At 39.8% G+C, this 24,655-nt stretch overlaps 1 protein-coding gene across 1 annotated transcript; it reads right to left on the bottom strand.

The window, feature by feature from the left end:
* Positions 1-242: 242 nt before the first annotated feature.
* On the bottom strand, positions 243-2,708 carry LOC110865514 (uncharacterized protein C24B11.05). Its single transcript, XM_022114772.2, has 9 exons — positions 2,567-2,708; positions 2,229-2,303; positions 2,094-2,159; positions 1,396-1,493; positions 1,258-1,295; positions 1,086-1,173; positions 750-989; positions 595-660; positions 243-509 (listed from the first exon to the last, which is right to left on the bottom strand). The coding sequence occupies exons 2-9, from the start codon at positions 2,290-2,292 to the stop codon at positions 354-356; spliced, it is 816 nt and encodes a 271-aa protein (XP_021970464.1). The 5' UTR covers positions 2,293-2,303; positions 2,567-2,708; the 3' UTR covers positions 243-353.
* Positions 2,709-24,655: the final 21,947 nt, after the last annotated feature.

Below are 24,655 nucleotides of genomic sequence, written 5' to 3'. Positions count from 1 at the left end.
AAAGATCACCCACGCCTACGAACGCAACGCAGACGATGTTGGTGACCCAGCCCACCACCATTCTAGAGAAAACTAACCCATAAACTCTACATCAGACGATCATGGGGTTGCCCATGCACCAAAACAGTCATCACCTAAATATACAATACTTTGTTAGGAGTAAGAGATGCTGGTGTGCAATATGTGATTCTTATCTTTGTATGTGTAAGTTGTTCTGTAAAAGTTTTTAGAAAGATGGCACAAACATTCCTAACAAACTTACAATAATATTAATACCTTAAAATTCTCATTTTCATAATCAGTACACATCAAGATTAGAACCAAGAGGTTAGAAGAATAACACGCTACGCGATCTATGCTTCCACAGGAGTTTCAATTGCAATCTTTCGCGAACGCTGAACATCCTTTGACTTGTTGACCAATTCCCATAGCTCCGGTACTGCTTCCCTAATGTTGTGTATACTCTCTAAGGCGTAGTCCACGCCATTCTTACGCTGTGACGACCCAACCTATTTGCACCACCAAGATAAAAAAAAACCTTAGTTTCAACGACAATAACTATCAACATTAATCCTCACAGCAAAAATGACTTACCCACACAGTGGTAAGGCCGGTGAGTTTTGCAGTTTGTATATTGCGTATACTGTCATCAAAGAACAACTGAAAACACCATATTTACGACTGTGAGATTCCACATTGTAGCGACATCTATTTCTTACGATCATGTTATAATATCTAAGATAACTTACGGTTTTATGAGGGTTAATGTTGGCCATCTTAAAAGCCTGTTGGAATGCGTTTTCAGAGGGTTTGCAAACAATAGGGCTCTTTGGTAGTAAACCAACGGGTTCGTTGTCGCTCTTAGAAGCATTAACGGTTTGGGTTTTAGGGTTTAGGGACTCGAAACATATGACATCATCAAAGCAGTCCCCCAATCCAAGTCGGCCAAGAACTTCTGCCACGTGTGCCTCGTTCGCGTTTGAGAAAATCTATGAAATAAACAATGAAACTATGTTTAAAAGAAAAAAGAAAACTTTATAGAAACCGTCAAGTGTGTATCCAGTAAAACGGACATGAAAACATACCACTTTCCTGATGGGCAAACTATTTAAAAGACTTTTAAGAACAGGGTCGGGTTTCAGATATTCATACGGTAATCTCCCGTGAACAAAACTGTTAATCACCAATTTCACAAGATTAGATTTCTGAGGATTCTATTTAGAATTATAGACAAAAAGTTACAGGAAAATTCGGTACCTATGGTAGTCATCATCGTCAAAATCATAGCCAATAGCCTGCACGAATAAACGATTAGACGATGTGATATCAAATGTACAAAGAAACTAACCCTTTATTCAGACTTCAGAAAATCAAAGTTTAGAATGAAGATCATACCCGAAGACCAGCCATTGTTGTCCCGTAATCCTTGTAGAGTTGGACACACATTTCAAGAACTTTGCTTTCCTCTATATCAAGCTTTTTCACCATATACTCTAAACAAAAGCATTCATGTAACAGAGATCATAAGTTAAATTCACATACAAATCTATACCTAATAAATAACTAACTTGTTGCATCAGATGTTAAAATTCTATGAGCCCAAGATTCTATTTCCCGCCTATTTTATTTCACCCTATTATTGTTTTAAGACTGGGCCTTTTGTTTAGCTCTTAATGGGGCTCTTAAAGGTTCAAACCTCTTATAGGTTCAACACTTAACGGTTCAAACTGTTTGTTTAGCGAGCAGATGTCTGAATGATTCAGACATTTGCCTCTGAATGGTTAAGCATTACACTGAGTCTGAATGGTTAAGACCTCTAACGGTTAAACATTATATTGGCTCTTAATGGTTCAGATCTCTTACTGGTTCAGCACTTAGTGGTTCAGACAACACTTAACCATTCAGAAGTTACCATACATAATTTCAATCAATTCTTATTTCAAAATATTGTTTTATAATTCCTAAATCTTCATTACTAACTATTTAATATTTCATTTATTCAACTTATATAATACATAAGTTTATAACGTAGGTAACAAAAAAAATGATATAGGCAACAATCTAAAAATAATCAGTTGTATATGCAATAATACCTTTGATGTTCTTGGTGCACTCAGCTGACAGCCCAGAGCTTAGAGGATAAAGGGTGTCATCCACATCTAAAAGTCCAACATAACAAAATTTCAAAATCCCATTAAATAAATAACAAATTAAAATTTGATGCTTACCAAAAAGAAGGCATTCATATCTTGACTGTGGGATGTGTTGCTGGTATTCATTTTCATATTCCATTTTGTACTAACCTACAACAATCAATATTCATCATTTGACCAAAAAAATAGTCAAACATTTGATCCATCTAAAACCTTATTCCAATGTTGTTGGATTTGATTCTAGGATTATTGGCTAAACAAAATACTAAGATCTAACCTTAACCCGGAACAAATGCTTATAATGAAGCTCAAAAAACAGAAAAAAAAGATCCAAAAGATATACAAACCCATTTGGGATCGGAAATAGTAATATTAAATGATAAAATAAATGAAAGAAGCATAGGAAGACTTACCGGAGATGAAATAAGTGTAATGTGAAGGATGAAATGTGGGTTTGGTTTGGGTTGAAGAATCAAATGAAAACTAGGTTGATTTATAGGGCGAAGAAACAGGAAAGGAGGCTGAAGAGTTTGAATATAAATAAATAAATAAATAAATAAATAGGAGGAAATTAAGTCTAGAAACTGTAACGTGCCGATTTTTCTGGAAGTCATATTCTAAGGTTATTCTCGACGCCGCGTGTCCGTCCACTTCAAGTCGTATTTATGTTATTTTACTTTTTTTTTCCAAACTAGAATTAAGACCCAGCGACCCGCGTTGCGGCAGAAGCGTAAAACTGTATCAAATAGCATCAATGCCACACCATCCCTCGTGACCACCAACAACGAAAAATCTTGTAAAAACAAAATAAATAAAAAAGGAAAAACAAGACCGAACGAAAAGCAGAAGTAAAACCGTTGAACCATGCACGCCTGTTGCGACATGTTAATGCAAAGAAATTAAACCGAAACGTAAAACATAGAAAAGAATAACGAAGTCGATCTATGACCGTCGCGTTGCAACGAACCTGTCAAACATGGAAAAATAGACGCGTTGCGATGGATCTGTCAAACGGGAAAAAAATAGACGAAAAAACGTTGAACCCCACACACACGTTGTGACGTGTTAACTCGCAGAATTTAGAACGAAACGTAAAACGAAAAACTTGCAAAATATGAAAAGTACGGAGGAACAAAGTTGAAAATAGAAAAATGTAAAGGTTAAATTGAAAAAGATAAAAAGCTTTGGATTTAAAGTGAAAAAATCAAAATGTAAACAATGAAAACCTTTAGATTTAAAGTGGAAAATTATTTTTTTTTAAATACACCTCATGCTTGGAGTATAACTCCATAAAGCACCATAATAGCACCATAATGTTGCTTATTTATAGTATTAAAATAAAATTATTAGTCTAAGTCGTATAATTAAGATTTAAGAAGGATGTGATAAAATCAAAGAAATCGTATTATACGAGATATATTTAGGAACTAAAAAATGGACAGGTATCGTGGGAGACATAAAGTGTGGGATAAGTGCATGAATTTGGACAGAAGCTTTTGCATTATTTATTTTCAAGATTCTTTTTACTTAGAATAGAATTGTTGATTGTACATTACACGTTGCTTTGTACTGTAGGTAGAGTTGTAAACGAATCGAATGAACATAAATAAGGTTTTATATGTATTTGTTTGTTAAGGATATAACATGTTTTATGAACGGCCCATGAACACAGGGCCGTTTTCGAAAATCATCGAAAATCTGTGGGCCCTGTGCGAAGACAAAATATGGGCCCCTAAAATATGGACTTTTTAAAAAGAATACACAAACAAGATCTGGATAACATGACGTCGATAAGTAACTTTTATTATATTATGCTAATAACTATTGAAATGCCATATTGTAGACTAAACACAAACAAGATCTGGATTCTGGTAAACTTGCTTTAAATGATGCTGACTGGAGCCACAGTTGGTAATTCTATGCAGTTTACGAGTTTTGAATATATTTTTAATGTATATATAGACATGTGATGTTTACTTACTATAATGATTTAAAATACGATTTCTTGTATATGAACATTCTTATAAATATAGTCTGATGATGATAAATATTGTTTAAAATAAGAAAGTACTAAAATACTTGATCTTATAATTGTACTAAAAATTATATAAAATAATTCTCTCACTCGCACTCACTAATATCTAGCAAATGTGAGACTGACACCTCCTTATCTTTATACTTAATACATAGGGTAAATTACGCTTTTCGTCCTTTATGTTTGTACCGGATTGCAACGGATAGTCTTTAACTTCAATAATTACAGTCACAGTTCTTTATTTGCAAAACACATTACACTGTACGTCCTTTAGCACTAACCTGGTTAAATTTTTTGTTAAGTTTATTCAATTAAGGGTATTATAGTCAATTCATGTTTTTATTTAAATGTTTAATAAATAAAATCAAAAAATTTGCATATACATATCATATTCCCCAATTTTCTAACCCTAAAACCCTAACCACCACATCTTGCACCACCACCACCACTCTTTCCACCAGCCTTCAGATCTAATTTTCAACAAACAACAAACTTCAACAATTAGAATATCAATCAACTAATTAAACTGTGAAGAACATGAAGCAACAAATATCAATCAACAAATTAAACTATGAAGAACATGAAATTCGGAAACAAACAATTCGATAATCATCTAATCATTATCTAATTGAAGAAAAGATAAAGAGAGAATGCATACAGTTGTGTCGAGATTCGATAAAACGACGATGTCCGATGAGGAGAAGATGCAACCGCTCAATCCAACCCCCACCACCAGTCAATCTACAACCACCCCCACCGCCGGATCTTTAACCACCCCTACCGCCGATCTACAACCACCCCCACCACTGCATCTTCTCCTAACCTCTGACCACCAGCTCGCTCTCTCACCCACCCAAATGATATGTGATTTCACAGATCTGATAACGCGATGTGAGGCCAGTGATTCAAAAGAGATTTTACGGATCTATTTCAAACGTGATTGTACAGATCTGATGGCAACACGATGGTTGTGGTGGTGGCTCATAGAAAAGGAGAGTTCGGGGAGAGTGGAGTAGTGTTGCTAGATGATGTCTGAGCTCCATCAAAAAAAGTGGTCGGAGAAGAAGACCGGAGAGAGGCTGACCGGAGTTGGGGAAGGGCTGGGGTAATTAATCTCTTCGTCCTGCAAGCGTATCTGTAACACCCCGTGTTTTCCAAAAGTCAAAGTCAAAGTCAAGTGTTGACTGTTATTGGAATTAAAGATTAATAAAGATTAATTTCATTTTAGTTTCATTTTGATTTTCGTATTATTTGGAGTAAGTGTTGTATAATCAAACTAATCGGACGATAATCGAACTGTGAATCAACGACCGACTGTGAATGATAGGAAGTAACAACGCAATAAAGCTAGTCAATCAATAATCAAGCTAAACAAATCAATCATCAAACTCAAGTGTGGGGATTTTAGTACTTTTTATACGTGTGTGTGTGCCTTATGTGTTACTTGTGCATGTTTACTTTTATGTTAAAGTGTGTGGTGAATCAATCAAATCAATCAAGACTCGAAGGTGAATCAAACTCAATGGAAATCGAACCCAAAATGGTTGTAAGGATGCTTGTATGTTAGATATAGTAGTTGAGACTAAAAGTAATTTGATTAGGAATTCTATCATTCTCAAATCATCGTTCATCGAAGTCGAAATATCAAAAATCGTCGCGAAACACTCAAAACCAGGCAAGCCGATCGAACAGGGCAACCTGATCGAACAGGCTAGCCGATCGAACAGGGCAACCTGATCGAACAGGCTAGCCGATCGAACAGGGCAATCTGATCGAACAGGCTAGCCGATCGAACAGGCTGTTCGATCGGACAGCTGCTCTATCAGGGATGCTGTTCGATCAGCTGACCCTTTCCTCTTTTGGAAGCCTATAAATAGGGCTGTCCTTGTCAAACTTTCCACTTTTGGAAAAGCTCTGACCGACCAGCCTCTTCTTCTCACTAAATCTCAGATTTCTCTCAAACCGGTAAGTATTTCACTCTAATCCTTGTACGTTTTTGTTCATTAATCGATTCTCCATCTTTCTATCTTTCAAAATCTGAATTTCATCCATGAAATCACCAAGATCTAGGTGTTCTTGAGTGATGTCAACATGGTGTTCTTGGTGTTCATCAAGAACTTCATGTTCTTGACTTCATTCAACCATGAATAAGCTAGATCTAACCGATTTCCACATCAATAACCTAAAATCTTCCAAAGATCTTAACATTTCACGGTGGAAAAGGATTGGAAGATGGGTTTTCATCTATCTTTCAACTCTTTTACACTCAAAAAGGTGAAAACGAGACTTGAACCGATTTACAAACCATTCTAAACAAACACATGGTTCAAGATTCGGGTTCTACCGAGAGATATACCGATTTCGGGTTAAACGTTAAACTTAGGTTCCAAACCGTCTCTGACCGAGCTTGGGTGATTCCTGCTCAAGTCAGTAGGCTAAATGGGGACTTCAGTTTTGTGGTTCAACTCGTAGTCAAAATATCTCTAAGAACATCAACAATTAACGGGAATAACCAAGTGTTAAGTGATAGGTTAACCGAATCGAGAAGCTGGCCGAACGGCTAGGCTGTTCGATCGAACAGCCCAACCGATCGACTATGCCAGCCGATCGGCTAGGCTAACCGATCGACTAGCACTTAGACCCACCAACTCACAAAGGTGTAGTATTGACGAGGTACTGTTCGATCGACTACGCCACTCGATTGTAATCATTACTGCTCGAATTATGAAATACTATACTTCAAAACACTTAGACTTTTCGAAACATTGGAATGTCACCCGATCGAGCATGCCAGCCGATCGAGTGACATATTTGAAAACAATGCAATGCTAACCGATCGGTTGGGCTAACCGATCGAACAGCTGTTCGATCGGCCAACTTGAAAGGTAGTACAAACCATCATACACAAACACATCCTTCACATCAAAGGAAGAAACAATCCACTTGAAGGAACCAGCCGATCGAGCCAGCCGGCCGATCGAATGGATGTTCGAACGGACTTTCAAACCAAACGAACAGCCCACTCGATCGAACTGCTGTCCGATCGAATGGCCTACTCGATCCAAGTACATTGTTTACTTTTTCCGCGTTACTCATCGTTATGTTATCAAACTATTCAGGCTAACCTATTCTCAGTGCTCCCTTCAATCCACGATCAACCACTGTGAGTATACTCGATCCCTTTTTGCTTTCAGCACTTTTGGGTGTTACATACGTAATCTATCAAATTCACAAACAACACAAACTATTTGAACGCTAACCTACTTGCATGTATTACTTGTCTAAATGAATGCTGTTTATTATGTTTACACGTGGAGTGCTATCTGCCTGCTTTAGCAACGTAGTACTATAGTTTGGACTCAGCACCCGTTCACACGGGGGTTGCTAAGGACAATTACTTGCATGGATTACGGTGGTAATCATGTATTGCGAACTGTCTCGGACAGTCAACTTGAAGTCATTGGTATCGATGGTCCCATGTTGATAATTTACATGCATCGTTTGCCCTTGTGTACGTGCTTGGTTATGCGTAAACTATTCGAACTCTATATGCTATATCAAACTTGTGTACTCACCTTTACATTATATGTATTGACTTTTATTTTAACGTATGTGACAGGTGTTTAAGCTACTAGCGTGCTAGGGAAGCGAGGCAATAATAAGCTTCTAGGAGCCTGTGACCTTAGGACAGTGTCCACGTACCTGTTCCAGGGCCATAATTATCTGTAGATCTTGTACTGGCACCTGTAGTCAGTAAGATTTACAGTTAGTCGTCTAGAAGTCTTAAGACAATATTTACTTCCGGTCTGTAATAATTAAGAATTTGAGTTGTCGGAACAGTTCCCATATTGTTTAGTTGATTTCTATGATAACTTGTTATTATTTGGGACACGGTATGGGACGTGTTATATAACTGAATTGTATGATAGTTGTTGTGGAAACTTCTGAACAATCTGTTTCGCTCAGTGCCGCGCCCCGATGATTCCGCCATCGGTTGGGGTGTGACAGATTGGTATCAGAGCCATAGCTATAGGGAATTAGGTTAGACACGATCTAGTCCGGATCGCTGTCTTAGAAACCTAGACTATAGTTAGGAACCAAGAGACCAAGTTTATGTGCTTATTTTATGTTGTTTCTTTCTATCCTATCATTATATCCGAACTCCGAGCCAAATTTTGTAATTTGGACGGGATTAGGAGTGAAACCCGCAAATTCCTGCCTAAATTACAAATTCTTGCCAATTATTTTGTGCAATTTTCTATCAACAAACGGGGGAGAATTTTACCAAATTAGGGCTGAAACCCGTAATTTGATGAAAACTTTTCTCTAAATTTTTCTTAAAACAAGGAAGAAATTGCTAAGCTAGGGGTGAAACCCTAACCTTGGCAGTTATTTCGATTTTATTTTATCTCGCCAAGGCAATTGACGGACTCCAATGACCTGAACTCACGAGTATGGCCTAGAATGCGCATGCATAATGCCCAAGAATCGAGGCAGAAACATGTCCCCTAGAGTCGAAAGTGACGACAAGTCAACTGTGAATAGTTAAATTGCCATGGTTAGTCAAAGTCTAGTAGCCGCAGACAATCCATTTTCCGATTTTGAGTGTGGTTTCGTTGATTTTATGTGATTTACCTGTTTACGTGTTTTAAGATTCGTTGGTTACTCCATTTGTTATCAATCTGCGTGACCTTTGTTGCTATCCTATCTCAGTTCAAATCCCTGTTGATGTGATCTAAACGAAACCAGTATGCTACGCTACGCCATACTAAGCTACTCGATGTGTTGTATGTGACCGCTATATTCAAAACTTAGAGGTAGTCAGGAAACTAAGTGTGCTACTAAGTACTGTTAGGAGGAATTACGTGACATTAACTACCTCTGTGATAAAATTTCGTACGTGTTTAGGAAATTAAGTGCTCTATTTGCTTAATTGCTTACGTGCTCTAATTGCTTCTGTGCTTATGTGTTTCTGTGGTTATATGCTTATGTGTTTATATGTGTTACGTGACGTGAGATGCGACGTGATTCTAAGCTTTAGTAAACTAAGACGTGCGAGATTCGAATTTGTTGTGTTGAGCCCTATGGCGATGTCTATTGCAGACCATGTCGTCATCATCAAAGCCTCGCCAAACTCTTACCCGTCAGGAAAAGAGAGATCGACGTCTCGCCGCGATCATCTCAAGGTCTGTGGCAAAAGCCGTCAGTGATGTGTTCGAGAACGCAAGCAAGTCATCTGAGGAATCCCGAACCCTCACGCCCAAAGACTCCAACAAGGCTACTTTTAGCTTCAAACAATTCAAGGCATGTGGGCCAAAAGAGTTTACCGGTGAAGATGGCCCTACGGCTCTGTTTCATTGGTTTGACTCGGTGGAAGTCACCCTTCGTCAAAGCGGATGCCCAGATCACCTCCGTACTCTCAATGCTACCGGTGTCTTCCAGTCGCGAGCTTTGGACTGGTGGACCGCAGAAAGGAACAAGCGCGGGAACGACGCTGCATACGAGCTGACGTGGAAAGAATTGAAAGCGATCATGATGGACGAGTTCTGTCCTCCCCATGAACGCCAAAAGTTGGAGGATGAGTTCTGGAGTATCAAGCAAAAGGAGGGAGACAACGCTGGCCTCACCGCCCGTTTCAAACAACTGAGCATTATCTGTCCAGATCAGGTCAAGACTCCTGAAATGACCATCAAGAAATACATCCGTGCTCTTCCGGATTGTATTGCAGATTATGTGTTCGCCGCCAAACCCGCATCAATCGAGGAAACCTACCTACTCGCTGCTGAGATTAACGACAAGCGAGTTAAGGCTGGTGTCTGGGATAAGCCATCCAAGTCGTTGCATCAAGTTACTACCGCATCAACCGACAACCCCACTGCTCAAGCCTCCAAGTCCTCGAGAAGAAGAAAGAAGAACAAGAATTGCGCTGCCGCAACCAATGCTGCTCCTCTTCAGTCAGTACCGCCACAACAGCAGCAACCACAGCGCACTGCGCCAGTGATCAATGCGCCGCCGGCGAAGCGTGCGTACACCGGCCCCCACCCACTCTGTGCTACATGTTCTTATCATCACCCGGTGGGTGTGGCCTGCCGTTACTGCGCTCACTGTAACGTCTACGGGCATTTCACTGCGAGTTGTCGCTATGGACCCCGTCAAGCTCAAGCTCAAGCCGCTGTCAACCAGGCTCTACTCCCAGCTCCTCAAGCTCCTCAAGCTGCACAGGCCCCGGCAAACAATGTTCGGACCTGCTTTGCATGTGGTGACCCTAACCACTTCGCAAACCGGTGCCCGAACAGGGTGGTGAAACAAGAAGCTCAACAACCCCAGCAGCAACAACAACAGCCTCAACAACAAGCCGCTCACGCCAGAACTTTCAACATCAACGCACGCCAGGCTCAAGCTGACAACAACGTGGTCAATGGTACGTTCCTCGTGAATGGTATATATGCATCATGTTTGTTTGATACTGGAGCCGATAACTGCTTTGTGTCATTTGAATTTGAGAAGTTTCTTAGACGTAAGCGCTCTTATCTTTCGTCACCTTTCGAAGTAGAGATCGCTACCGGAAGAACCATTGCTGTCAATTCTGTGCTCCGTGATTGTACTCTCAAGCTCAACAATCATGTATTCCCGATTAATCTCATTCCAATGCAGCTCGGAAGTTTCGATGTCATAGTAGGCATGGACTTTCTTCGTGAAAACCGTGCTGAAGTTGTGTGTTCCGATAAGATGATTCGTTTTGTGCTAGCTAGTGGTGATATTCTATGTGTTTATGGTGAAACTACTGCGAAAGATCTCAAGCTCATGTCCTGTCTTCAAGCTCGCAAATATCTCCGCAAGGAATATCGAGCCTTCTTGGCCAACATTGTAGTAGCAGAGACGGACAAGAAAAAGAAAGTTGAAGTCAAGGATGTTCCTGTTGTCCGAGAATTTCCTCAGGTGTTCCCTGATGATCTTCCTGGATTACCTCCAAGCCGTGATATCGACTTTCGAATCGACCTTATTCCAGGAGCCAACCCAGTGGCCAAAGCTCCGTATCGACTCGCTCCATCTGAGATGCGAGAACTCTCAAACCAACTCCAAGAGTTACTTGAAAAAGGCTTCATTCGCCCAAGCACTTCTCCATGGGGCGCGCCAGTCCTTTTCGTCAAAAAGAAGGACGGGTCGTTCCGAATGTGCATCGATTACCGGGAATTGAACAAGCTGACCATCAAGAACCGATACCCCTTACCAAGAATCGATGATCTGTTTGACCAACTACAAGGTGCTCAGTGTTTCTCCAAGATTGATCTACGTTCAGGCTACCATCAGTTGCGGATCCAAGAGGAAGACATACCCAAAACCGCTTTTCGAACCCGATACGGCCACTACGAATTTGTTGTCATGCCTTTTGGTTTGACCAACGCACCCGCGGTCTTTATGGATCTGATGAATCGCGTGTGTAAGCCGTTCTTAGACCGTTTTGTCATTGTATTCATCGACGATGTCCTGATCTATTCCAGATCGAGGGCCGAACATGCGCAGCATTTGCGATTGGTTCTCGAGTTGCTTCAGGGAAACCAACTCTACGCCAAATTCTCCAAGTGTGAATTCTGGTTGGAGGAGGTTCAATTTCTGGGTCATATTGTGAATAGTCGGGGTATACACGTTGATCCTGCAAAGATTGAGGCAGTCAAGGGATGGGTTACGCCAAGAAATCCGTCAGAAGTTCGCTCTTTTCTCGGTTTAGCTGGTTACTACCGGCGATTCATCGAAGGATTCTCAAAGATTGCTGTACCGCTTACCTCCCTTACTCATAAAGACAAGCCTTTTGTGTGGGGAACCGCGCAGGAGACTGCTTTCCAAACCCTCAAACACATGCTGTGCCATGCACCAGTTCTTACACTGCCGGACGGAAGCGATGACTTCGTTGTCTATTGTGATGCTTCAAACCTTGGACTTGGCTGTGTTCTCATGCAATGAGACAAGGTTATAGCTTACGCATCTCGACAGCTCAAAATCCACGAGAAGAACTATACAACCCATGACCTCGAGCTAGGCGCAGTTGTCTTTGCCTTAAAGATTTGGCGACACTACTTGTATGGTACAAAGTGTACGATCTTCACCGATCACAAGAGCTTACAACATATCTTTAACCAGAGAGAACTCAATATGCGTCAACGCCGATGGGTAGAACTTCTCAACGATTACGACTGTGAGATCCGTTATCACCCAGGCAAGGCGAATGTAGTTGCAGACGCCCTCAGCAGAAAGAATTACGTGATAGGTGTTCGAAACATCCAGGCTCAGTATAACCTCGAAGCTCTCATCCGCGAAGCACAACACGCTTGCTTTAACGAGCGTACGTTGAAGAAAGAACGAATCTATCACGATGGAACTCAGCTCGTGAGCAAAGCCAACGGGATATTCTATTATCTGGACCGAATCTGGGTTCCGAGGAGGACAGAATTGCGAAAGATCATCATGAACGAAGCCCACAAATCCCGGTATTCCATTCATCCCGGTGCGGACAAAATGTACCAGGACATCCGCTACAAGTACTGGTGGCCTGGGATGAAAAGGGATATTGCTCTATATGTTGGTAGCTGTTTAACTTGTGCAAGAGTCAAGGCTGAACACCAAAGACCGTTAGGCTTACTCGAACAACCGCCGATACCCGTATGGAAGTGGGAAAGCATAGCTATGGATTTCATAACTAAGCTTCCGACCACGCCATCAGGTCACGACAGTATTTGGGTTATAGTCGACCGTCTAACCAAATCAGCCCACTTTTTGCCAATACGAGAAGACTACAAGGTGGCCAAGCTAGCCCAAATCTACACCGACGAGATCATTAAGAATCATGGTACGCCTCGAGACATCATTTCGGATCGCGATGCTCGGTTTACATCGAGATTGTGGGAAACTTTTCAAGCAGCTCTGGGTACGACGCTGAATTTGAGTACCGCATTCCACCCGCAAACCGACGGGCAGACTGAAAGAACGATTCGTACTATTGAAGACATGCTCCGTGCGTGTGTTATCGATTTTGGTGGTAGTTGGAGCAAACACCTACCGTTAGTCGAATTTTCGTACAATAATAGCTATCACTCCAGCATCGAAATGGCACCTTTCGAAGCCTTGTATGGTAGGAGATGTCGCTCGCCTATTGTATGGCACGAGGTCGGTCATTCACAATTGACTGGGCCCGAGATTCTGCAAGAAACGACTGACAAGATCCACCAGATAAGGGAAAATTTGGTAAAGGCCCGGGACAGACAAAAGATGTACGCCGATAAACGACGTAAGCCCCGCGAATCTGCAGTTGGCGACTACGTGCTCCTAAAGGTATCACCTTGGAAGGGAGTAGTCCGATTCGGCAAAAGAGGGAAACTTGCGCCTCGATTTGTTGGACCTTTTAAGATTCTGGAAAGGATCGGTAAAGTTGCCTACAAACTCGAATTACCGGAGGAACTCAGCAATGTCCACCCGACTTTCCATATTTCAAACCTTCGAAAATGCGTAGCCGACCACGACGCAATAATACCACTCGACGATCTTCAGGTCTATGAGACGCTACACTTCGTGGAAAAGCCTGTCGAAATCATGGACCGACAGACCAAGCAACTCAGACGCTCTCGCATTCCTATTGTAAAAGTACGATGGGAAGGCAAACGAGGCGCGGAGTTCACTTGGGAACTCGAAAGTGACATGAAGGCCAAGTACCCGCAGTTATTCAGATAGATCTGAAGCGTCAAATAGGTAAAATCACACGGCGATGTACGGTTCTCGGCCTAATTTCGGGACGAAATTCCCTAAAGGAGGGGAGACTGTAACACCCCGTGTTTTCCAAAAGTCAAAGTCAAAGTCAAGTGTTGACTGTTATTGGAATTAAAGATTAATAAAGATTAATTTCATTTTAGTTTCATTTTGATTTTCGTATTATTTGGAGTAAGTGTTGTATAATCAAACTAATCGGACGATAATCGAACTGTGAATCAACGACCGACTGTGAATGATAGGAAGTAACAACGCAATAAAGCTAGTCAATCAATAATCAAGCTAAACAAATCAATCATCAAACTCAAGTGTGGGGATTTTAGTACTTTTTATACGTGTGTGTGTGCCTTATGTGTTACTTGTGCATGTTTACTTTTATGTTAAAGTGTGTGGTGAATCAATCAAATCAATCAAGACTCGAAGGTGAATCAAACTCAATGGAAATCGAACCCAAAATGGTTGTAAGGATGCTTGTATGTTAGATATAGTAGTTGAGACTAAAAGTAATTTGATTAGGACTTCTATCATTCTCAAATCATCGTTCATCGAAGTCGAAATATCAAAAATCGTCGCGAAACACTCAAAACCAGGCAAGCCGATCGAACAGGGCAACCTGATCGAACAGGCTAGCCGATCGAACAGGGCAACCTGATCGAACAGGCTAGCCGATCGAACAGGGCAATCTGATCGAACAGGCTAGCCGATCGAACAGGCTGTTCGATCGGACAGCTGCTCTATCAGGGATGCTGTTCGATCAGCTGACCCTTTCCTCTTTTGGAAGCCTATAAATAGGGCTGTCCTTGTCAAACTTTCCACTTTTGGAAAAGCTCTGACCGACCAGCCTCTTCTTCTCACTAAATCTCAGATTTCTCTCAAACCGGTAAGTATTTCACTCTAATCCTTGTACGTTTTTGTTCATTAATCGATTCTCCATCTTTCTATCTTTCAAAATCTGAATTTCATCCATGAAATCACCAAGATCTAGGTGTTCTTGAGTGATGTCAACATGGTGTTCTTGGTGTTCATCAAGAACTTCATGTTCTTGACTTCATTCAACCATGAATAAGCTAGATCTAACCGATTTCCACATCAATAACCTAAAATCTTCCAAAGATCTTAACATTTCACGGTGGAAAAGGATTGGAAGATGGGTTTTCATCTATCTTTCAACTCTTTTACACTCAAAAAGGTGAAAACGAGACTTGAACCGATTTACAAACCATTCTAAACAAACACATGGTTCAAGATTCGGGTTCTACCGAGAGATATACCGATTTCGGGTTAAACGTTAAACTTAGGTTCCAAACCGTCTCTGACCGAGCTTGGGTGATTCCTGCTCAAGTCAGTAGGCTAAATGGGGACTTCAGTTTTGTGGTTCAACTCGTAGTCAAAATATCTCTAAGAACATCAACAATTAACGGGAATAACCAAGTGTTAAGTGATAGGTTAACCGAATCGAGAAGCTGGCCGAACGGCTAGGCTGTTCGATCGAACAGCCCAACCGATCGACTATGCCAGCCGATCGGCTAGGCTAACCGATCGACTAGCACTTAGACCCACCAACTCACAAAGGTGTAGTATTGACGAGGTACTGTTCGATCGACTACGCCACTCGATTGTAATCATTACTGCTCGAATTATGAAATACTATACTTCAAAACACTTAGACTTTTCGAAACATTGGAATGTCACCCGATCGAGCATGCCAGCCGATCGAGTGACATATTTGAAAACAATGCAATGCTAACCGATCGGTTGGGCTAACCGATCGAACAGCTGTTCGATCGGCCAACTTGAAAGGTAGTACAAACCATCATACACAAACACATCCTTCACATCAAAGGAAGAAACAATCCACTTGAAGGAACCAGCCGATCGAGCCAGCCGGCCGATCGAATGGATGTTCGAACGGACTTTCAAACCAAACGAACAGCCCACTCGATCGAACTGCTGTCCGATCGAATGGCCTACTCGATCCAAGTACATTGTTTACTTTTTCCGCGTTACTCATCGTTATGTTATCAAACTATTCAGGCTAACCTATTCTCAGTGCTCCCTTCAATCCACGATCAACCACTGTGAGTATACTCGATCCCTTTTTGCTTTCAGCACTTTTGGGTGTTACATACGTAATCTATCAAATTCACAAACAACACAAACTATTTGAACGCTAACCTACTTGCATGTATTACTTGTCTAAATGAATGCTGTTTATTATGTTTACACGTGGAGTGCTATCTGCCTGCTTTAGCAACGTAGTACTATAGTTTGGACTCAGCACCCGTTCACACGGGGGTTGCTAAGGACAATTACTTGCATGGATTACGGTGGTAATCATGTATTGCGAACTGTCTCGGACAGTCAACTTGAAGTCATTGGTATCGATGGTCCCATGTTGATAATTTACATGCATCGTTTGCCCTTGTGTACGTGCTTGGTTATGCGTAAACTATTCGAACTCTATATGCTATATCAAACTTGTGTACTCACCTTTACATTATATGTATTGACTTTTATTTTAACGTATGTGACAGGTGTTTAAGCTACTAGCGTGCTAGGGAAGCGAGGCAATAATAAGCTTCTAGGAGCCTGTGACCTTAGGACAGTGTCCACGTACCTGTTCCAGGGCCATAATTATCTGTAGATCTTGTACTGGCACCTGTAGTCAGTAAGATTTACAGTTAGTCGTCTAGAAGTCTTAAGACAATATTTACTTCCGGTCTGTAATAATTAAGAATTTGAGTTGTCGGAACAGTTCCCATATTGTTTAGTTGATTTCTATGATAACTTGTTATTATTTGGGACACGGTATGGGACGTGTTATATAACTGAATTGTATGATAGTTGTTGTGGAAACTTCTGAACAATCTGTTTCGCTCAGTGCCGCGCCCCGATGATTCCGCCATCGGTTGGGGTGTGACAGTATCTTCTCGTTCGCTGTTCTCAACTCTTCTTCATAGTCTGTAGCTTCTGGATTCGATTTGTTAACCTCTTGTTCTATCTGGATCTTCTTCAGCTCGCTTTCTAGTTTAGTGGTTCAACAGGATAAAGAAGATGAAGTTTGGGTTTATATTCATGTTTTTTTATTTTTTGCTTTTAGGTTTTTGTTTTATTGATAAATAGATGTAAATATACTTTTAAATAAAATGGTAGGGCAAAATGACATGAATACCCTCATGTGCTTTGCACATGACTAAACTTAACTGATATTTTTAACAAGGTTAGTGCTAAAGGACCTATGGTGTAATGCTTTTAACAAAAAAAGACTGTGGCTGTAATTATTAAAGTTAAAGGCTATCCGTTGCAATCCGATACAAACATAAATGACGAAAAGTGTAATTTACCCTAATAAATAAGTAATTGGGGCGTCACATGACACAATTCTTATAGCATTACCATTAGAGCTTCTATACATGGACATTCTATATAATATAGAGGGAAAAGCAGAGAGAAAAAAAAAAAAAAAAAAAAAAACACTACATTTGAATCTCTAAAATAAAGAAACATTTATAGAGACCAAAGGTACACCTCTATGTGACTGTGCAGGTAAGAGAAAATAATAATAAAATAACATAGGGTTGTAAACGAACCGAACGAACACGAACAAAGCCATGTTCGTGTCAGTACGTTAATGAAATTAACATGTTCGTGAACTGTTCACGAACGCATACCGAACATAAGTTTATGTTCGTGTTCGTTCGTTAAGGAAATTTAGTTGTTCACGAACAGTTCGTGAACACTGGTCTCGAACACAAGCGAACACAAGCAAATAAAAACGAACGCAAACGAACATTTAACTTGAAAATAAAAAACAAAACCATTGTTACCCTTAAACATTGGATAGAAGTAGTCAAATACAACCATCAAATGATAAATCAAAACACAAGAAGTCTACTACACCACCAAAAGATTAATCAAGTTTAACTAACTTAAACATAATTATCCCAGAAATGCCTTAGAATGTCCAAATTTTAGTTAACGTAGAAAAAAATAGGGTTTCAAGTTTTCAATATGTTTAGATAAAATGCTTATTATTTATTATTTTTTAATATAATCAAACGAACACGCACGAACGTAAACGAACGAACATGAACGAACTTAACCAAACATATTGTCGAACGTTCACGAACGCAGTCGAACAAACGAGACCCGTGTTCGTTCGCTAAGCTAACCGAACGGAATTTTTTGTTCGTGTTCGTTCGTTAAGCTAATCGAACGAACATAAACGAACTTCCCGCCAAACAGTTCACGAACTGTTCGTTGAACGTTCAGTTCGTTTACAGCCCTAAAAATAAGTGTTGTGAGTAAGATAGAGGTAAAGATAGAAAGTTGGATGTAGAAGGTTTTATAAAAATAACAAAATATAGAGCAAAATATACTTTTTAATTTCCTACATATACAAAAGTAAGGTAGGGGAATAGACGAATAGTGTCACGCAGCTGCGTGGCACTTTCCTATTCGACCACCCGTTATATTGTTTTATATTCGTTTTAAAAATACGGCTTTGTCCTTAATTTAAAATAAAATTACGTTTTTACCCCCAGCTCAAAATAAAATTATCTTTTTGTCCCTTGCTCAAAATTACGATTTTGCCCTCGGTTAAAAATTATAATTTTATCCCCAGATTACAATTACATTTTTGGCCCCAGTTCAAAATAAATTTTTTGCTTTTGCCCCAAACTAAAAATAACGACTTTGCATTTTCGCCCCGTTTCAAAAATTATAATTTCACCTTCAATTTAAAATTATGTTTTTGCCCGGTTCAAAGTAAAAGTATGCTTTTGCTCCCTACTCAAAATTACGATTTTGCACTCAGTTCAAAATTTTGATTTTGCCCCAGTTCAAGTTAAAAATATAGTTTTCTCCCCAGCTTAAAATTACGATTTTGTCCTTAGTGCAAAACTATATTACGATTTTGTCTCCGGTTCAAATTTATGTTGTTGCCATCTCTTTAACTTTTGCCAAATTACGATTTTACCCAAGTCAACAAATACAACTTTGCCCTCAGTTCAAATTACAATATTGCTATCGTTTTAGTTTTTTTAGCAAAACTATAAAAGTGTTTTTTTAATTGGTTGACTGGATTTAATTTTTTTCCATGTCAAAGAGCTGCCTAACACTCGCTCATTAATCCTTACAAACTACAGTTTTGCCCTGAGCTCAGAACTACGGTCTTGTCATCGTTTTAGTTTTTTTTCCTAACAAAACTATAATAGTGTTTTTTTAATTGATTGAGGATTATTCGGTTATCACCTCGCAACGCAGACAGGGGCATCAACTAGTTAATATATATAGATGAAGACGAAGGCTTTAATGTGAATACTCTTAGGATCACAACATTATTTTCTCCCACTCTTTTTGTTAATCTAACCTGATTCACAACCTGCTTCTTTTGAAACTACTCAATCGTTTTCTTTCCTTAGTTTTCACTGCAATCAAATCATCTTTCATTATTTTCGTATGCAGTCAAATACTCTTTTTCTTATTCTAAAGTTTTCCTTACCTACTATTTAATATTTCTTTAATACTTCTTTTATTGAATCCATTATTATACGGATGTTGCAATAGTGGAATTCTTCAACTTATTGCACATCATAGTTGATCTTTTTAGAAATTAAACATACGTGTCAGCATTCATTACAATATTTAAGAAATGCATCACTTATTTTCAAATAAAATAAAATATCTTAATTTACTAGAATCGTAAGCAAAATAATCTTCTTACGGAAGTTTTAGATCTGCTTTAGACCATCAAAATGATTGAGTTGCCCCAATATAGATGCAGATGCTATGAATTATCAAAATAAGATGAGTATCTTAAGTTTTATTTTAACGATAATCAACTAACAAGCACCATTATTAAATTAAAAATTGATGTTTAAACAAAGCCACCTTCAAGACACTTTAGGTTCGAATATCACGTGTATACTCGCTTCAAGACAACGTAAAATTTTAATTCCATTTTCTGCGCGTTTACCTACAGATATTTAATCCATCCCCATTAAGATTAAAATTTTAGTCATCAGGTAATTAGACTAGACTATTTGTTGTGAAATAACTAAGTCATTGTCATATCAACGCCACGTACTCTCACATAGGAATCTGAGCAAAAATTAAACATCTAAAAACTAGGTGCAGTAGAACAACAAACAACCAATACCAAAAACAAAAACTAAAAAAGAATAAAGGTATATGATTGGTTGGAAAAGACATAGGGGCGGTATCCCCATTAACAAAACGGAATAACGGAGGGCAGTGTTCAGCCCGTTAACGGGTGATGGGGCATTCCCTCGCCATTCCACAACTTTATTGGTTTTGTTTTTATTTTTTATGTTTATCAACTTGAAGTTGAGTTCAATAAAAGCAACTGATGGTTAAAAGTTAAAACGGGTCTAAATGAATCAAGACGAAGCAAGTCACTTGTAAGCTATATTGAAGACTCAAAAACCAGTTTGTCCGAGCTGGGTTGAGCCGAGCTTCAGACGACCTTGACAGAAACCTGTAAGATCACAAGAAAGGAAACACACCGTTAGCCTCGTCACAGGGAGGGGGCCTCTCTGTGACCAAGCTCGGGCGTTAGAATAAGTATTTGTGGAGGAGAAGTACGTCAGTGAGAGAGAGAGGGGGGATAGTTTAGAGAGAGAAAGTAACGATTACCCTTTGATGAAGGTCTTAGCGGGGTATTTATACTTTTTTGGTATGCTGACTTGGCGAGTTAGTTAGGGTCGGACCAGTCGCTGTCAGATAGTTTTAGCTGTGGGCCCCCAGTTAGTTAAGAAAGATCCTATTGGTTGGTCGTTCCGACTGGGGACACTAGGTCCGACCTTATACTTATCAAGTATTTGGTCCGACGAAGGACGTATCCTCATCAAGTCCCCCTAGTTCGTAGCGTTTGTTTAGTAAAAGCTTCGAACTAAATGTTGGGTGTTTTTTAGATTCGGCGCTTTTTTCTGTTGCGGTTTTGTTTTTGAATTTTGAATTTCGGCGGTGACTTTCATTTGGTGACTGGCGGTTACTCTAGCTTTTCTTTAAACGATGTGACGCTTGACATGCATCACTTATCCTGACGTGTCGCTTTCTTATAGGTGGGTTTAAGGCGGTGAGAAGCCTTTATAAATAGGTGAAAAAATTATTTCACTTTTACTTTTTCATCTACTTCATCTTCCTCTTCCCTTTTTCTCTTTCGGATCGAAAACTTTATTAGTCAAGTTAGTGTTTTCTTCTATAGTCATGGCTAACAAGAGTAATTTGTCCGGTTGTTTCAATATTTTAAACCGAAACGGTCTGTAGTGGTATGTAAGTCAGTATGCGATCCCTGCTTCTCTAAACCCTATTCTTCCCGCGAAAGATACGGCCATCTATCCTTTCGTCCCTGGGAAGATAGGTGTATATACTCGAATGTTTGATTACTGTAACTATCGTCTTCCCTTGACGAAGTTTTTGGTTGAGGTTTTGATTTTCACGAGGTTCATCTGTCTCAAATGAACCCTTTTGGCCTTGCCAAGGTGTGTCAATTTGAGCTTGCCTATCGTAGCTTGGAGTCCGATCCGGATTTGGATGTGTTCCGGCCTCTTTATAAATTGAACCGGGTCTGGTGATTGGTATACCTTTGAGGTTCGGAAGAAGAACGCTTGCTGCTATTCATGGATTACCACGAGCTTGAAAGATTGGAATGATCGTTTATTTTTAGTGGATGATCGGTGCGTCCCGTCCAATATGACTTGGAGATTAAAGAGGTCTCGCCTTCCTGATCCTCTTCCAGAAGACTTCGAATTTAATAGAGGTTTATATGCAGCTTTGATCAAGGAAGCCGGTCGTGTTCAAAAATTTCCAGAACACATTCTAGTCATGGGGAGGATAAGCACGATCTGGTCCGAACCGGAATATTACCCTACCCTTAAATGGAACGGAGAGGGTTAGTTACGTTTTTAGCTCGAACGCCATTTGTCGCATATCATTATATTTTTATGTGCATGTTTCCTATGTATAAGTGTATATTACGAACTGCTTGCTTTGTGCAGTTATGGGTTTAAAGGAAGCTTTGAGATTGAAGTCGTTTACCGAGTTTGATATTCGGGCTACGAGAACTCCGAAAGGAGATCCTCCATATCTTTCGGTTGTTAGGGAGAACCTTTACTCGATTAGAGAGCCGACCGCTGCAGCCGGGTAAGGGGGTTCAAACTCAGCTCCCTTGGAGCAAACGTTGAATGTGGCTCAAGTCCAAACGGCTTCGGTTGCGGGTGATAAAGGAGATGGTTCGAGCGGAGCCCAAGATTCTGGATCGAAAGTAATTTTGTATGGTTCGGTGCACTTGTCTGCTGAGGACGAAGGGGTGAATGCCGGTGATGATGATGCTGAGGTTCGTCCTCAAGTTAGTTTTAAAAGGGGTCGGACCGCATCTTCAAAACCCGACCCGGACCCTAAAAAGCTGAAGAAGACTAAACTGGATCTGAAAACGATCGTTTTAGAGGATGATGCTGATCAAATTACTGGATTTTCTGCTGTTGGGGGTTTACTGGAAAATTTGAGTGCCTATCTTCATGGTGGCAAGACTCCAAGAGATCAACCTGTCAACCTTCCTCCGAGCCCGTTGTCCTTTGGGGGCCCAGCTACCAAGGTAATCGTTGACACCGACATGCTTGATCCATTGGCTTTTAAGAAGATCGATCTATCTCCTTCGGGTAAGCCTACCACTGGGTTTGATATTATTTATAATCTAAATGCATCGATATTGTGACAAATGATACTACATAAACAGTTCTTATATCTTGTGGGTTATGAATATAAATGTGCTATAATGATAAAATATGTTTAATAAATGTTTATTAGAAACAATTAAAAGAGATACTGACGTAGGATGATGTATAAATATGAATGCAATCAAATGTTTTTAATGATATAACACTTGAATTGATTTTAGTATTAATTGTTGTTTAATTGTTTTTGTAGGAAACGAAAGTTCAAGATGTTTGCCAACACCTTATTTCAAAAGCATTTAATACATTAGGTCTCAAATTTACATGGACTACACTACATGGGCCAACATTGGCTGGAGAACAAGTGGGCTTGGGACAATTGGAGCACATGCTAGAGGATCTTGGGCATAATCCACGTGAACTTGTGAAAGAAAGTCAACAACAGCAATCATAATCACTTTTGGGGAGGCTTTTTGTTTTAATAATATAATCATACATATACACGCATACAATACAAGGAAGTGGAGGCTGGCATTTGGATTGGGCCGATAACATTACAGAATCATCATTGGGTTTCTTTTTGGATCCACGTGAATAGAGAGGCTGGGACGATATTCGTTTTTGGGAGCCGACATAGAGAATTTTATGAAAAGAAAGAAGTTAGGGATCGCACAATTTATATCTTGGATGGCTGAATAAATAAGGGGGGAGGCATTCATTCGCAGCCGTCACATTCGAGAACATAGGGACGAAATTGAGCATCACCTTTCATCATTCTCTTCATCTCAAGTCAATCAATGACATCTAACCAACTCGGGATGACAACCGAAGCGGCGAAGACTACCATGAGCGGCTAAATGTTTTGTGACTTCTGCCCGGATGAACGTTTACACGCTTTGATATAATTTTCTGTTTTTCTGATTCTTGTAAACTGGTATAGCTTGACCACTTGTGTTGGATTATTGGTAAACGTTTCTTGTGTTTGAATTACTTGTCGTTTATTAAGCGTATTGGCAACTTTCTTGCGTTGTTAGCGGGTTGGTAAATTGGTGGGTACTTGATACAATCAAACGAGTTATTAGGTTGCATAGTGAATCTTAAAAACTATCCCTATTAACTAATCAAATTCATTAATTCCGAGGCCATGTCTATGTGGTGTTTTGAATCAGAAAACGGATTTTTATATCAAAACGGGTATTCGGGATTCCGGGTGGAGGTTACTTTTTCTCATCTTGATTACAACTTCTTTAAATTAGTTCTTTTAGTTTTTACAATTAAATTCATCAAATCCCTCAAGTTAGATAATTAGTTTTTAGTTAAAACCTCTACACTTACCACAAATTCCTCGTGGATACGATACCCTACTTACGCTATCTACGTAGTTTATTTAGGTTTTTGATTGACCCTTACGACTGTCATCAATGTGCCCAAGTAAACTTTGAGTTCTTCAAATGCACGAGCAGCCTCATTGGTCCATTTGAATTCTGATCTAAAACTTTTTCGCAGTACGTCCATAAATGGGAGCAACCTGTCTGCAGCTTTCGACAAGAAACGATGGAGAGCAGCCAATCGTCCATTTAAGGACTGAATTTCTTTGACCGAGGTCGGAGGCTTCATAGTGAGAACAGCGTCTATCTTGTCAGGGTTGGCTCGTAAGCCTCGTGATCCGACCATGACACCTAAAAACTTCCATTCTTCTACTCCGAACGTACATTTTTTAGGTTCAACTTCATATTGATGCTTCGGAGTCGGGTAAACGTTTCAAGGATATCTTTCAACATAGCTTCCTTGTCGTGACTTTTGATCACAATATCATCGATATATACCTCCAAATTTCGTTCGATTTGGTCTTTAAAGGCTTTGTTCATTAGCCGCTGATATGTAGCACCGGTGTTTTTCAAACCGAAAGGCATCTTTGTATAACAATAGATCCCTTCGTTAGTAACAAAGGCCGTCTTATCTTCATCTTCGATCGCCATTTGTATCTGATGATACCCTTTGTAAGCGTCTAA

This window comes from Helianthus annuus, chromosome 6, assembly GCF_002127325.2.
Source record: "Helianthus annuus cultivar XRQ/B chromosome 6, HanXRQr2.0-SUNRISE, whole genome shotgun sequence".
Lineage (NCBI taxonomy): Eukaryota > Viridiplantae > Streptophyta > Magnoliopsida > Asterales > Asteraceae > Helianthus > Helianthus annuus.
The sequence above is the reverse complement of the archived record's forward strand: the minus strand, read 5'-3'. Positions and strand labels throughout refer to the sequence as shown.